This window comes from Sus scrofa, chromosome Y, assembly GCF_054392235.1.
Source record: "Sus scrofa isolate SSC_HxYL_T2T_F1_AM1 chromosome Y, Sscrofa_HxYL_maternal_Yorkshire_Landrace_v2.0, whole genome shotgun sequence".
Lineage (NCBI taxonomy): Eukaryota > Metazoa > Chordata > Mammalia > Artiodactyla > Suidae > Sus > Sus scrofa.
The window spans coordinates 10,196,043-10,211,553 of record NC_139402.1 but is presented as its reverse complement, the minus strand read 5'-3'; the positions used below and the strand labels follow the sequence as shown (position 1 = coordinate 10,211,553).

At 39.3% G+C, this 15,511-nt stretch overlaps 1 protein-coding gene across 1 annotated transcript in view; it reads left to right on the top strand.

The window, feature by feature from the left end:
- The window catches only part of LOC110255320 (lysine-specific demethylase 6A), a 177,118-nt gene that overhangs the window by 68,693 nt on the left and 92,914 nt on the right, over positions 1–15,511 (top strand). Inside the window, 2 exon segments of the mRNA XM_085009005.1 lie at positions 6,049–6,107; positions 9,942–10,062. Of these exon segments, the coding sequence (XP_084865131.1) occupies positions 6,049–6,107; positions 9,942–10,062 (180 nt within the window).

Genomic DNA, 15,511 nt, shown 5'->3' with positions numbered 1-15,511 from the left:
TAGTGGTTGGGTTTGTTGCTGCTGAGCCAACGATGGGAACTCCCTATCCATTCTTTCTAACACTCGTTTCCATCATGGTCTATCCCAGAATATTGAATGTAATTCCCTGTGCTGGAGTTCCTGTCGTGGCTCAGTGGTTAATGAATCTGACTAGGAACCATGAGGTTTCGGGTTTGATCCCTGGCCTCGCTCAGTGGGTTAAGGATCCAGCATTGCCTTGAGCTGTGGTGTTGCTTGCAGACGTGGCTCGGATCTGTCCTTGCTGTGGCTGGTAGGCCAGCGGCTTCAGCTCCTGTTAGACCCCTACCTTGGGAACCTCCATATGCCGCAGATGCGGCCCTAGAAAAAGACCCCCCCCAAAAAAAAATTCCCTGTGCCATACGGTTAGACATTGTTTGTCTCTATTTATATATAATAGTTTGCATGTACTACTCTCAAACTCCCCATCCGTCCCACTCCCTCCCCCCTCTTCCTTGGCAACAGCAAGGCAAGTCTTTTCACCCTGTCTGTGAGTCTCTTTCTGTTCTATAGACAGGTTCATTTGTGCCTTAGTTTAATAGATTCCACATATCAGAGATATCATATGATATTTGTCTTTGACTCATTTCACTTATGAGACTCTCTAGGTTCATCTGCATTGCTGCAGATGGCATTATTCCATTATTTTTCTGCCTGAGTAGTATTGCATTGTCTCTGTGTACCTTATCTTCTTTGTCCATTCATCTGTTGATTGACACCTTGGGGAGCTTTCCTGCTGTGTTTTCATGTAGGAGTTTATGGTTTCAGGGCTTCATTTTTGTCTTTTTTTGTTTCTTTGTTTTTTGGTGAATGATACAGGGTATTGGTCTAGTTTCCTTGTTTTGCATGTAAATTCTATTTTTCTTAGGCTCATTTATTTTAAACTGATGTATTTTCTCCATGGCTTCCTTTTTAAATATTACCTGACCACAAATACTTGGGTTTATTTCTGAACTTTTTCTTCTGTTTCATTGGGTCGGTGTATCTGTTTTATCGATCACTGTAATGTTGTAATATAGATTGAAATTAATAGTCATATGTCCAGTTTTGTCTTTTCTTTGGATTGCTTTGGTTATTCAGGGTCTTTTGTGATTTCATAAGAGTTTTAGGATTGTTTTGTTGATATAAAAATGTCACTTGAGGAGTTCCTGATGGGGCATAGTGGATTCAGGATCTTACTGCAGCAGCTTGGGTCTCTGCAGCAGATTAGATTCCCCAGCGTGGCACTGGATTAAGTATCTGGCTTTGCCACAGCTGTGGTGTAGGTCTCATCTGTACCTTGGATTTGATCCCTGGCTCAGGATCTTCCATAGTCTGTAGGTGTGACCAACACCCGCCCCCCCCCCCAAAAGACAAAAAACCTACCCCCCCCAACTAAATCTTTATGGGGATTAAAAGGAATCAATTAAAGTTTATGGATGTGTGACACTTTAACAATATAAATTCTTTATATGAAAATGGGTGTATTTTCATTAATTTGTGTCTTTTTCATTTGCTTTGATCTAATTTGTATACTTTCAGAGTATAGAGCTTTCATTGGTTAAATTTTTCTGTAGTTTTTAGTACTATTATGAGAGATTGTTTTCTTTGCTGTGTAATTGAGGTATTAAAACATCTGTAATTTGTAGTTCATTTTATTTATAGTTTATATAATTTAGTAAATTTGTTGATTCTTTTTGGTGAAGTCTTCAGTCTTTTCTGTTGGTAAGATATTGTAATTTGCAAACATAGACTATTTTATCTCTTCCTTTCTGATTTGCTTTTCCCTCCCTACACCCCTTTCTTTTCACTTGAATGATCTGGCTAGGATCTTCAGTACTTTGTCGAATATATGCTGTTCCTGATCTTAAAAAAGATGCTTTGAACATTTCATTGTTAAGTATTGGGTCTTGCATATATGTCTTTATTACATTGAGGTGTGTTCCCTCCATATTTAATTGTCAAGTTTTCATCCTGAGTGGGTGTTGAATTATGTCATGATATTTCTGCATCTAATTAGGCAGTCATAGGATTTTTGTTCTTTCCTTCCGTGAATGTAGAGTATCACTTTTTTTTTTTTTTTTTGTGGCTTTTTAGGGCTGCAGCTGCAGCATGTGAAAGTTCCCAGGCTAGGGGTCGAATTGGAGCTGTAGCTGCCGGCCTACACCTCAGCCACAACGCTAGGTCTGAGTTGCATCGTCGACTTACACCACTACTCATGGCAACACTGGTTCCTCAACCCACTGAGCCCGAGGCCAGGGATTGAACCCACATCCTCATGAATACTAGTCAGATTTGTTTCTGCTGCACCATCACAATGGAAATGCCAAGTATCACACTTATTGGTTTGCGTATGTTGACACAGCTTTGCATTCCAAGATCAGAAGCCATTTAGTCATGACATATAATCATTTTAATGTGTCATTGCAGTCGTTTGTAAATGGTTTTCTGAGAATATTCTGTGTTCAACCAGGGAGTTTGTGTCTGGTGTCCTTTTATTTGTAGGATCCTCTGACTTTGTCGTCAGGGTTATTCATAAAATGACATTGGAAGTGTTCTCTTCAGTTTTTTTGAAGAGTTTGAAAAGGAGTGGTATCATTCTTTTTTAAATGTTTGGTTAATTTCACTAATAAGCTCTCGGGCCCTGAGGTTTCTGTGTAGGCAAATGTTTTTTTACTGATTGAATCTCCTTGTTATTGGTCTATTTAATTGGTTTTAATTTTTCCTGACTGATTTTTGAAAGATGTTTATTTGTGCTCTAATCTTTCTTTTCTTCTGCTACCTTTTTCACAGTTTGTTGATCTTTTACTGTTTCCTTGAGGTGTGAGGTAGATTATTTGATATTTCTCGTTGTTGTTGTTGTTTTAAGACTTTATCAGCTATAAACTTCCACCTTAGCACTACTTTTGCTGTGTCATTTAAGCTCCTTTTGTGATGTGTGTTTATTTTTGTCCATCTGGAGACCCTTTTAAGTGTTTCTTTTTAATTTTTTTTTTTTTTTTTTTTTTTTTTTTTTTTTTTGGTCTTTTTGCCATTTCTTGGGCCGCTCCCTCGGCATATGGAGGTTCCCAGGCTAGGGATCCATTCGGAGCTGTAGCCACCAGCCTGTGCCAGAGCCACAGCAACGCGGGATCCGAACCCCGTCTGCAAACTACACCACAGCTCACGGCAACACCGGATCGTTAACCCACTGAGCAAGGGCAGGGATCGAGCCCGCAACCTCATGGTTCCTCGTCGGATTTGTTAACCACTGCGCCACGACGGGAACTCCCTTTTTAATTTCTTCTTTGGTTCATTGGTTGTTTTAGAGTGTGATATTTAAATTCCACGCATTTGTGAAATACTTGTTTTCTTCGTGTTACTGACGTTATATCATTGTGGTCTGGAAAGATACTTGATAGGACTTTAATAATCTTAAATGTGTTGAAGAATTGTTTTATTCCCCAACATGTGATTTATCCTAGAAAATGTTCCATAGGTGATTAAGAGAAATCTATATTCTGCTCTTGTTGAAAGGAATGGTTCTTTTATTTCCATTTAGCCTATGCTGTTGTGCACTGTTTCTTTGTGGAGTCTCTGTCCGGGTGATCTAACTGCTGAGGATACTAGGCTATTAAAGTTCCTAACTTTGATTGTATTGATGTTTATTTTTAATACTAAGTCTGTTAGGATTTGCTTTATATATTAGTTGCTTCATCTTTTAGTTTAAAATCTGTTTTGTGTGGTATAAAAATAGCCATTCCTGCTTTCTTTTGGTTGCCATAGAAATACTTCTTTCTGTCCCTTGAGAAACATTGACTCATGTTTTGTTGTTGTTGTTGCTTAATTTTTTAATCATTCAGTGTTTGGTTGAAGCACATAGTCATTTCCATTTAAAGTATTTATTGATAGGTGGGACTCTTAAAGCAATTTTAATTTTTTTTTTTTTTTTTTTTTTGGTGTGTCTCTTTTTTTGCTATTTCTTGGGCCGCTCCCGCGGCATATGGAGGTTCCCAGGCTAGGGGTCGAATTGGAGCCTACGCCAGAGCCACAGCAACTTGCGGGATCCGAGCCGAGTCTGTGACCTACACCACAGTTCACGGCAACCCGGATCCTTAACCCTCTGAGCAAGGGCAGGGACCGAACCCTCAACCTCATGGTTCCTAGTCGGATTCATTAACCACTGCGCCATGGCGGGAACTCCAGCAATTTTAATGTTTCCTGATGTTCTGTAGTTTCTTTATTCCTTTTTTTCTGTCTTGGTGTAGACCTTTTGCAATTTGATGAGTTTTTCCTGTGGTACACTTTGACTGCTTTATTGTAATCTTTTAAATTACTATTGGTTTTTCCTTTTTGTTTATAGTGAGTCTTAGCTATCTTTTGCTTTGTTTTAGCTATTAAGAACTTTAATGCAGTGTAAACTTTTTACTTTTACTTAGTGTATTAAAGTTTTAGTTGGATGGGCTGTGCAGCTTCCCAGATTCTGTGCTTGTATTTGTGATTGGTTGGGTCCAGAGGAGGGAGCAGGTTCTTCTGTGTGTTCACCTGCTTTGACAGGATGGTAAGAAAGGCTTCAAAACTGGCTAGGCTATTTGTTTATGGTCTTGGATCAGGCAGAACTGTGCACTGAGCTCACTGTTCAGATGTCGCTCTGCAGAGTTGCAGAATCACTGTCTGGACTCTCTGTTGGGCACACCTGACAGGGGAATTTCGTCTATCATGATGTGAGGGCTACAGTTTTCTCACTCACATTTTGATCCTCAGTGATCAAGCACTGCATATTCTTCCCTCTATACCTTCCATAAGGTAGGTGTGACTTAAATGCACTGCTCTGAATGTGAGTTGCAATGCTGGGGGAGCTGGATGTCCCTCTGGTGCTATCGTTTACTCACTGGAAAAACCGTAGGATTGGTATATTCCTCTTGATGTTTTGCTGTGCTGACTTGGGAGAAGGGCAATGTAGTTAGAGTATAGCTGTTCCTCTCACCCTTTTAAAGTATCCCGTTTGTGTTTGAGGACCAGGGATGTCCTTCTGTCTTAGCTACATGTTCTGGGATTTTCACAGAATTTTTATGGAGTATTTGTGGGTTGGTCTTCTGGTGAGGTATTGGTTTCAAGGGGAGAAATGCTTTTCCCAGTAGACACACCAATGATTACATTAAACTGAAAGTTAGGTTTGCTTCTTGGTAATTTGGACTCCTCATGCCTCTTTTTTTTTTTTTTTTTTTTTTTTGTCTTTTGTCTTTTGTCTTTATAGGGCTGCATCTGCAGCCTATGGAGGTTCCCAGGATAGTGGGCTAATGGGAGCTGTAGATGCCAGCCTACGCCAGAGCCACAGCAATGCCAGATCCGAGCCGCATCTGTGACCTACACCACAGCTCATGGCAACAGCGGATCCTTAACCCACTGAGCGAGGCCAGGGATCGAACCCGCCACCTCATGGTTCCTCGTCGGATTCGTTAACCACTGAGCCACGACGGGACCTCCTGAGTTAATGTGTAAAGTAGGAGTCTAATTCTATAATTTTGAATAGGTTTATCCGTTTTCTCCAACATCATTTTCAAAGAGATAAAGAGTCTATCCTTTTGCAGTTTGGTGTTCTTGGCTCACTTGTTGAATATTAATTGACTAGAAATGTGAGTGTTTAATTCTGGGCTTTCTATTCTGTTCCTTTGGTGTATGTGTCAGTATTTTTAGACCAGTTACCATACTGATTTTATTACTGTAGCTTCATAGTATAGTTTGAAATCAGAAAGTGTGATCCCTTCAGGTTTAATCTTCATTCTTTGGAATGCTTTGTCTCTTCAGTGTCTTTGTGATTTCACACAAATTTTAGGATTTAAAAAAAACTGCTCTCAATGTGATCTTGATTAAAAGAAACTGGAAGCATTTTGCCGTGTTGTTTATGTCTTTTGCATTACCCTTTGGCTCATGACTTTGTTCTTTTAAGCATGTTTTAAGATACGATAGAACTTTTAAAAGTAAAGAACATCGTAAGTTTTATGTTTCTAAATTAACAACATATAAAATAGACAGAATCTTTATATTGTCTTTTATTTATTTTTTTAATAGAATGCTACCTTTTTATATGGCCTTGGTTTGGTTTACTTCTACTACAATGCGTTTCACTGGTAAGTTGACTTACATCAGATGTTTTTCCATTTTGTGTTTGTGTGCGACAAACCCATAATATATTTTAAACTCTTAAATCACCAAGCTTCAAATCAAATTCAGAGCTCATTCCCTCCCCGCAGCACATTTGCTAATACATGATGGCCAGTTACAAGTAACCTGATTATAAACTCTCCATCTCCCACTGTGGGAATAATATCTCCTTCAGTGTTGATAATTAACCTGGACAGTAATTTGGTAAGATTTTGTAAACTGTGAGGTACAGGAAATTTTTTTTTTTTTCATTTAAATGCTGTGAGAATTTCAAAGGAATGTGAGTGAATATACAACCACTGTTTTCAACCATGTCCTGTAGGTAGTTCTGAGTGTTTAATGTAGCATTCTTTGTTTTTTGGGTTTTGTTTTGTCTTTTTATGTTTTAGGACCTCCTGAGGCATATGGAGATTCCCAGGCCTGGGGTCCAGTTGGAGCTGTAGCCACTGGCCCACACCACCTTGACAGCAATGTGGGGTCCGAGCCACGTCTGAGACCTACAGCACAGCTCACAGCAATGCCGGATCCTTAACCCACTGATCAAGGCGAGGGATCGAACCCACAACCTCATGGTTCCTAGTCAGATTCATTTCCGCTGTGCCACAACAGGAACTCCTAATACAGCATTCTTAAATGTACATTTACCAGTGTTTGGTCTGGTTTCCCAAAGGTGAAGGAATGCTCAGCTTTTAGCTGTATGAATTTTCCTGTATATTATTTTTCTTACTCCTTGGCCTTTTGGCATACTAATTAATGCCATCTTTAGAAGTACAGCATTGTTAGTTACACAAACTTTGGATTATAGATGTTAAAACATTTACTTTTTTTTATAAAGTGTGTGTTCCTTTGAGAGATGTTAAGCACAAATTATTTACCTTTAAGTAAATATTATGAATTAGGACAAAATCAGTCTCTGTAAATTTCCTGAAAATCCTATTCACACAACACAAAATTCTGACTTCCAGATCTAGAAAAGACCTTAATAGATCATGTATATATGTGTGTATGTGTGTATGTGTGTATGTATGTATCTTAGCACTGCACCCATGGCATATGGAGATTTCCAGGATATTGGTCGAATCCAGAGCTGTAACTGCTGGCCTGTGCCACAGCCATGGCAACACCAGATCTGAGCCGCATTTGTGACCAAGCTGCTGAGCCTGCAGCTTGTGGCAACACTGGATCCTTAACCCACTGAGGGAGGTAAGGGGTCAAACCTGCATCCTCTTGGACACTATGTCGAGTTCTTAACCTGCTGAGCCACAATGGCAACTCCCTTTACTTTTTATTTTATTTTATTTGTTTATTTTTATTTATTTTTGCTTTTTAGGGCTGCACCCATTGCACTTGGAGGTTCCCAGGCTAGGGGTCAAATCAGAGCTACGGCTGCTGGCCTGCGCCACAGCCATAGCAACTCGGGATCTGAGCTGCGTCTGCGACCACCACAACTCACAGCAAAGCCAGATCCTTAACCCACTGAATAAGGTCAGGGGTTGAACCTGCAACCTCATGGTTCCTAGTTGGATTGGTTTCCGCTTGGCCACAACAGGAACTCCAGAACTCCCTTTATTTAAAAATTTCATTCATGAGGGAAATAAGATGTGTTCATTTTTATTTAATGTTATTAAACCACAGTGGTTGCTCCTTCTGTGTGCTTTTTAAAACAAAACTCATTGACATTGGGTTCATAGTCTGTGATGACTTCCAGATGGGAAGATCTTAAATGGTTATAGGAGCCAGTAACAGAATTTACAGAGTTTTTAGGGAGAAAATCATTATGAATCAGGACAACATCAAAGTCTCTGTAAAATTAAAAGCTGTAAGTTGTAGTAAATGAAATTATTTTTTTGGACTTCCCATTATGCCAGGATAGAAAGATGGATATTCTGAAATCATTGCTCGCAGTTGTTGTAAAAATAGACATTGTTACTTTAGCTAGCCAGAACAGATCCTGTGTAAGGCTGGCTACACAGAACTGTACATTTTAGGGATAGACAAGTGTGACTCATGTTGGATAATTTTCATGTAATTATGATAACCCATGAGCCCCTAGACTGAAAATAAGAATATAAAGTCAGCAGGGAGATAGTTAATGTATATTCAAAATGTTACATTGCTTACTATGTGTGAGGAAATAATTATATTGCTTAATATGTGAAACAGTATTAATATTAATTGCATGAAAGATGACTGTATGTTTTAATAGCTTATTTTTAAATGATGTCTGTATGTGTCTCAGAAAGCTTTTCTTGAGAAAAACTGATTTTGCAATAAATATATGTATAACCACAGAATCGTAGAATAAGATCTTAACCCTAATAATTTAAGATTAGTGGTATGTTGTTTGGGTTTTAATTATTGGGGGGGGGGGTGTTGCTGTGCCCAGGCTATACAAAAGTTCCTGGGCCAGGGATCAAACCTGAGCAGTGACCCAGGTCACAACAGTGACGACGGCACATTCTTATCCCGAGCACCATCAGGGAACTCACTCTCCCCATATTTTATAATAGAAAGAGAACAGACTCTGAAAATATTGTTACCCTAAATAGTGACCGCTGAGGTTTTTAGTCTGTAGAGTAATTGAAATTCAAAACAGATTTTTTCTTTTTGTTTCCTGCCATATTTATTTTGAAGAAGTTATAATTCATATATTCCAGATATTTTAATATATTCAAAATACATCCAGCACATCTGGATTTTCTCCATTGGTAATAAGATTTTGTCTAAAAGACAAAATCATTAAGAGAATAGAATTAGTACAAAGGTAGGCAAGTGAAGTTTGAAGATTAGAGGAGTCAGGAGGATCCCATAAAAGTATGTCCTTGATTTATGATAGAGGTGACACTGCAGGAATAATTTTTTCCCACAAATTATTATGTACAGTAGGCATCCCATATGGAAAAAAAAGAAAATATTAGTCCCTATCTGGATCACAGCATATTTAAAATAGGTTCCAAGCAGAATAGAAATATAAGCCAGAATGTGATAGGCAAAAATAAGGCTTCTAACGGTATAAAACCGAGTAAAAGTATAAAACACTCTCACCTTCTTCCCCCTCTCCAAGGTGTTTCAAATAAATTAAGTCTGTTGTTTACACTGAAAAAGTTATTCAGTCTCCTGGAGTTCCCATTGAGGCTCAGTGGCTAATGAACCTGACTAGTATCCTTGAGGACATTGGTTTGATCCCTGGCCTGGCTTAGTGGGTTAAGGATCCGGCGTTGCCGTGAGCTGTTGTGTAGGTATCGGGTGCAGCTTGGACCCTGCTTTGCTGTGGCTGTGGCTGTGGTGTAGGCCGGTGGCCGCAGCTCCGATTCAACTCCAGGCCTGGGAACCTCCGTATGTTAGAGGTAAGGCCCTTAAAAAAACACAAAAAGAAAGAGGGAAAGAGAGAAAGAGTTAGTCTTTAAATATTGCTGAATAACTTGAGGAAGTTGAGGGGAAAAAAAACCCCTCACTGTTTTTATAGTGTTTTTATAAAGTTGTTGGTTTTATTTTGTTTTGGATTTTTTTTTTGTTTTTTTGCTTTGTTCCTTTGTTTGTTTGTTTGTTTTCTTGGGGGTTTTTTTTTTTTTTTGACTCCATCTGAGGCATGTGGAAGTTTCCAGGCCATCCATCAAACCTAAGCCATAGCGTCTACTTGAGTCACTGCAGTAACAACGCCAGATCCTTAACCTGCTGCTCCACAAAAGAACTACTATTCATTTCTTTTAAAGTTGTGTAGCCATTGTGTTCTCTGTACTTCTGAGGTAAATACGCGTAATATTAAAGTCTTACAGCCTCTTATGTCTGTATTCTTCAAGGGCAATTAAAGCATTTCGAGAAGTGCTATATGTTGATCCCAGCTTTTGTCGAGCCAAGGAAATTCATTTACGTCTTGGGCTGATGTTCAAAGTCAACACAGACTATGTGTCTAGTTTAAAGGTAGGTGATTGGGGTTTTTCCGACTTATACACTATTTCATTCCTGTGTGTGTTGGGGTGGGTGTAAATGTTGAGTGTTGAAAAAATGTTGGTATTTATAAACTGCTATTAAAAAAAAAAGGAACAAATTTAGGATATGAACTTAACAGAAAAGGGAGTTGTATTTCAAGGTATGAAGTAGATATGATATGATGTTGAGATTGCAAGATAACATTTTAGTGCCTTTTTTTTTTTGGTTGGTTTCTTTTTTTTTGGCTTTTAACTAAGTATAGATCCTGATGTTTGTGATCAGTAGACAGTGGAGGTTTTAATTTCATTTGAATATGTAAACCACTTTCCTGTATGTGACTGGCCACTATGTAGATGAAAAGTGGGTTAGCGATGTTGTGTCTGTGATCTAATCACCAATTTCTCTTTCTTATGGGTCTGATTAGAAGTCTGCCCACGTATAGTATCGTATGTCATAGCACAATTACATGTTATATTTGTTATCTGCTAAGAATTGTGGGTTTCTAGTTGGTGAATATAAATATCACTGGGAAAAATGGTACATTATTTTGAGTACCTTAATTCTGATGGAAATTTGATTTATCAGTATGTGGTATTTTTACAGCTTCTGTATTTGTCCTAACATTTTATGTTTTCCAAGCGCTTTAAATGAGAATGGAGCTTCCTTGCATAACAAAAAGCATTGCTCTTTGGGAGTTCCTGTCCTGATTCAGTGGTAATGAACCCAACTAGTGTCCTTGAGGATGTGGTTTCAGTCTGCGGCGTTGCCATGAGCTGTGGTGTAGGTTGCAGATGTGGCTCAGATCCCATGTTGCTGTGGCTGTGGTATAGGCCGGCAGGCTGCAGCTCCAATTCAACCCTAGCCTGGGAAACCTTCATATGCCACGGGTACAACCCTAAGAAAAAGGGCAAAGAAAAGAAAGAAAGCTATTGCTCTTTGAAAGAAGTGAAGTTTGTGGAGAACAACAAGCTTTTGCAAATTTATGTCTGTTTAGAATATTTGCTCTTTTCCTTATAGAAGTGTAGGGTATCTTGATTGCAAAGGTGGTGTGAATGGGTGTGTGTTTCAGAGAGAGAAAGAGACTTACTCTGAACTCATGAACAAGAAAGAACCCAAATAAAGGCTACTTAAAAGCTGGTATGATTGTGGGCCCTCCAAACTACAAAGCTCAAGTCTTGGTGATTTGGCAGAGGTCAGTGAACTCAGAAAACAGTTTTATTTATGCTTATGCTTTATTACCCTGAAAGAGTGTGAATGAAAAATTTCAGAGGAAAAAGACACCAAAGTCAAAAATGCAAAAATCTTCTTGTCCATTAGCAGCCATGTGAATAGCATTTAATCATCCCTGAAATGAGTGTTTAATTACATGCACAGAGTACTGTCTACCAGAGAAACCCCAGACCTTCCAGAGTTTTCTTCTTTCCAAAGAAAGGTGTATTTGTGTCCAATATTGAAGTTTGGTAATACAGACAGGGAGAGCCACCTGACCAACCTTAATTGTAGTTATTCAGTCACCAGCCCCTTTTGATGTCCAGTTGACCTCAGATGACTTTAGGCTCCTATAGTAAGTAATACTGTTAGCATGAACTACCCAAAGCTGCAGGTAAACAAAGGTACACTTGCAAAGCAGGATATTTTAAAAGTTTAAAGATTCTCTCTCAGTGGTTGGCCAAGGCTAGGCTTTTTCTGAATGTGTAAGCTTTTAGCAACCAAGACCTCCTGAGTTAATGCCTTTTTGCACTCTATACTCATTCAGTTCCTTAATTAGTTCAAGGTTTTAAATATTAATTTCCTCAAATTATCTCTGCGTTTTATGGTTTATGAAAGAGAGATACCGATTGCACCCAGAAAGTCAGTCAGGGAGTTCTCGTCGTGGCTCAGTGGTTAACGAATCTGACTAGGAACGATGAGGTCGCGGGTTCAATCCCTGGCCTTGCTCAGTGGGTTAAGGATCTGGCGTTGCCGTGAGCTGTGCTGTAGGTTGCAGACAAGGCTCGGATCCTGAGTTGCTGTGGCTGTGGTGTAGGCCGGTGGCCTGGGACCCCCTAACCTGGGAACCTCCATATGCCACGGACCCTTAGCCTGGGAAACTGCATATGCCGCGGGAGCGGCCCAGGAAATGGCAAAAAGTCAAACGACCAAAAAAAAAAAAAAAAAAAGTCAGTCAGAAACATTAAAAACTATTGTAAGTACATATAAAAATAATGTAGATCACACACTGGTCAGATTTGAGTAGCTGAGGAATAAACCTAGGATTAAAGTCACTTGATGGAGAAAATCAGATTTCTCAGTTTTCTGTTAAGGTAAGAATATAGTTGGCCTAACTGTACACCGTGGGATGCCAGGGGATTTAAAATGTAAGTGCAGTTATGGCACCCTGTAGATTTTAACACTTTCTTTCGTCTGTGTATTCACAGTGTATAAATTAGCCTATCGAAAATCCCAGGATGTCATCCTAACAGCAGAAAATAAGCTAGCTGTGGTATATAAGTCTTTTGTAATGTATTTGCTATCCTACAGCAGTATTTTATAGCACTTGGTGTGTGTTTACTGAGAATATATATGGAGGGCAAGAGAAAAGAAATAATTTCTTCCACATAATGTGAATATATATAAAAATTAGTAGGGAATAGGTTATTTGAATAATAGTGCAGTGGTCCGTATTATCACAGAAATTTGTGAGGGTAAAGCTGTGCATTTTAATGAATTGGCAGTATTTATAATATCCTTTATTTATTTATTTATTTTTTATTACTCAATGAATTTACTACATTTGTAGTTGTACAATGATCATCACAATCCAGTTTTATAGGATTTCCATCCCACACCCCCAGCGCATCCCCCCACCCCCCCCAAACTGTCTCCTTTGGAGACCATAAGTGTTTCAAAGTCTGTGAGTCAGTATCTGTTCTGCCAAGAAGTTCATTCTGTCCTTTTTTCAGATTCCACACGTCGGTGAAAGCATTCGATGTTGGTGTCTCATTGTATGACAAATGTCACCTAATTTCTCGGTCCATCCATGTTGCTAAAAATGTCCGTATTTCGTTCCTTTTAATGGCTGAGTAATATTCCATTGTGTTTATGTATCATACCTTCCTTTATCCACTCCGCTGTGGATGGGCATTTAGGTTGTTTCCCTGTCTTGCCTATTAAAAATAGTGCTGCAGTGAACATTGGAGTACATGTATCTTTGGGAGTCATGGTTTTTTCTGGGTAGATGCCCAGGAGTGGGCTTGCTGGATCAAATGGTAGTTCTCTGTTTAGTTTTCTGAGGAATCTCCACACTGCTTTCCACAGTGGTTGCACCAATTTACAATCCCACCAACAGTGTACTAGGCTTCCTTTTTCTCCACACCCTCTCCAGCACTGATTGTTTGTAGACGTTTTGGTGGTGGCCATTCTGGCTGGTGTAAGGTGGTACCTCATAGTGGTTTTGATACAGTATATCCTTTAATGAGGCAGAGCAGGGTTAGATAATGGTCACTAACTTAACTAAAGTGTTTTTCCTTAGTCATGCATACAAGAAACTCTTGTATGCAGTTTTATTTGTTTAAGCCTTGCTAAAGAGACCTGTAAATGTTGTAGATTTTAGCAGAAATTCTGAGTGTATACATGGTTTTCTTTTTCTGTCTTGTTTTTCCTCCCCCCCTCCCTCCCTTTCTCTCTTCCTTCCTTCCTTTCCTTTCTTTTTTTGCCTGTTTCTGTGGTACCCACAAGTTCCTGGCCCAGAGATCAAACCCACACCACAGCAGTGACAACACTGAGTCCTTAACCTCTAGGCCATCAGAGGGCTCCCTTTCTGACTTAAAAAAATATATATTATTATTATTACTATTATTTGGATATTGTGGATTCGTTCGTTTGTTCATTTCTTCATTCATTCATTCATTCATTTTGCTTTTTAGGGCTGTACCTGTGGCATTCGGAGGTTACCAGGCTAGGGGTCCAATTGGAGCTACACTACAGCTGCTGGTCTACACCACAGCCACAGCAATGCCAGATCCTTAAGCCACTGAGCAAGGCCAGGGATCGAACCCGCAACCTCATTGTTCCTCGTCGGATTCATTTCCCCTGCACCACGGTGGGAACTCCTAAAAATGATTTTATTTTAAACTTCTGAAAACTTTCTTTTTTAAAAAATGATTTTTATTATTTCCATTATAGTTGGTTTACTGAAAACTTTTTAATTGCAGTTCTATGAAAATAGGAAGAATATCAGGATGTTTTGACAGTATTCTTTTTTATTGAAATATAATTCTTTTAAATACAGTGTTATTTTCGGGTGTATGCTGTAGTGCTACAGTATTTTGACGGATAACACTTCATTTAAGTTACTACATGAGTTCCCATTGTGTTGCTCAGTGGTAATGAATCCAGCTGGTATCCGTGAGGATTCGGGTTTGATCCCTGGCCTCACTCAGTGGGTTAAGAATCTGGCGTTGCTCAGTGGTAATGAATCCAGCTGGTATCCGTGAGGATTCGGGTTTGATCCCTGGCCTCACTCAGTGGGTTAAGAATCTGGCGTTGCCATGAGCTGGTAGCTTCATCTCTGATTTGACTCCTGGCCTGGTAACTTTCCAGGTGCCTCACATGCAGTCCTAAAAAACAAAAAGCAAAAACAAAAGTTACTATGCAATAATGATTATTCCCATACTGTACAATATAGCTTTGTTGCTTATTTATTCTACTTCGTGGTTAGTGTCTTTTCATCATACCCTGCTTCCCTCTTCCACTGGTCACCACTATGTCTGTATATCCTGTATCTGCGTTTGCTACTGTACATTTGCTTATGCTATTTGTTCTGTACATTTGTTTATACTATTTTTTAGATAACACTTAAGTGACATCAGATCATGTTTGTCTCCCTCTCACTTACATCACTATGTACAGAACTCTCTAGGTCTGTCTTCATTGCGCCAGTGGCAGAATTTCATTCTTTTTTCGTGGCTCAGTAGTACTCCATTATACATATATATTTCAAACACACACACACACACGCACACCATTGTTTTGTTGGTGTGTGCTTGGATTGCTCCCTTGTCTTGGCTGCTACGGACATTAGGGTTCATGCATCTTTTGGAATTAGTGTTTTCATTTCCAGATATATACCCAGGGGTGGGGTTGCTGGGTAAAATGGCGCTTATATTTTTGGTTGTTTTGTTTGTTCGTTTTGTTTTATTTTTCTTTCTTTTCTTTTCAGGACTGCACCTGTGGCATAAGGAAGTGCCCAGGCTAGGGTATGAATCAGGGCTGCAGCTGCCAGCCTAGACTGCAGCCACATCTGCGACCTTTTGCCACACCTTGTGGCAGTGCAGGATTCTTAACCCACTGAACAAGGCCAGGGATCAGTCCGCATCTTCATGGATACTCGCTGACTTCTTAAAGTCTCTGAGCCACAACAAGAACTCCCCTTTTTTTAGGGACCTACCCACGTCATATG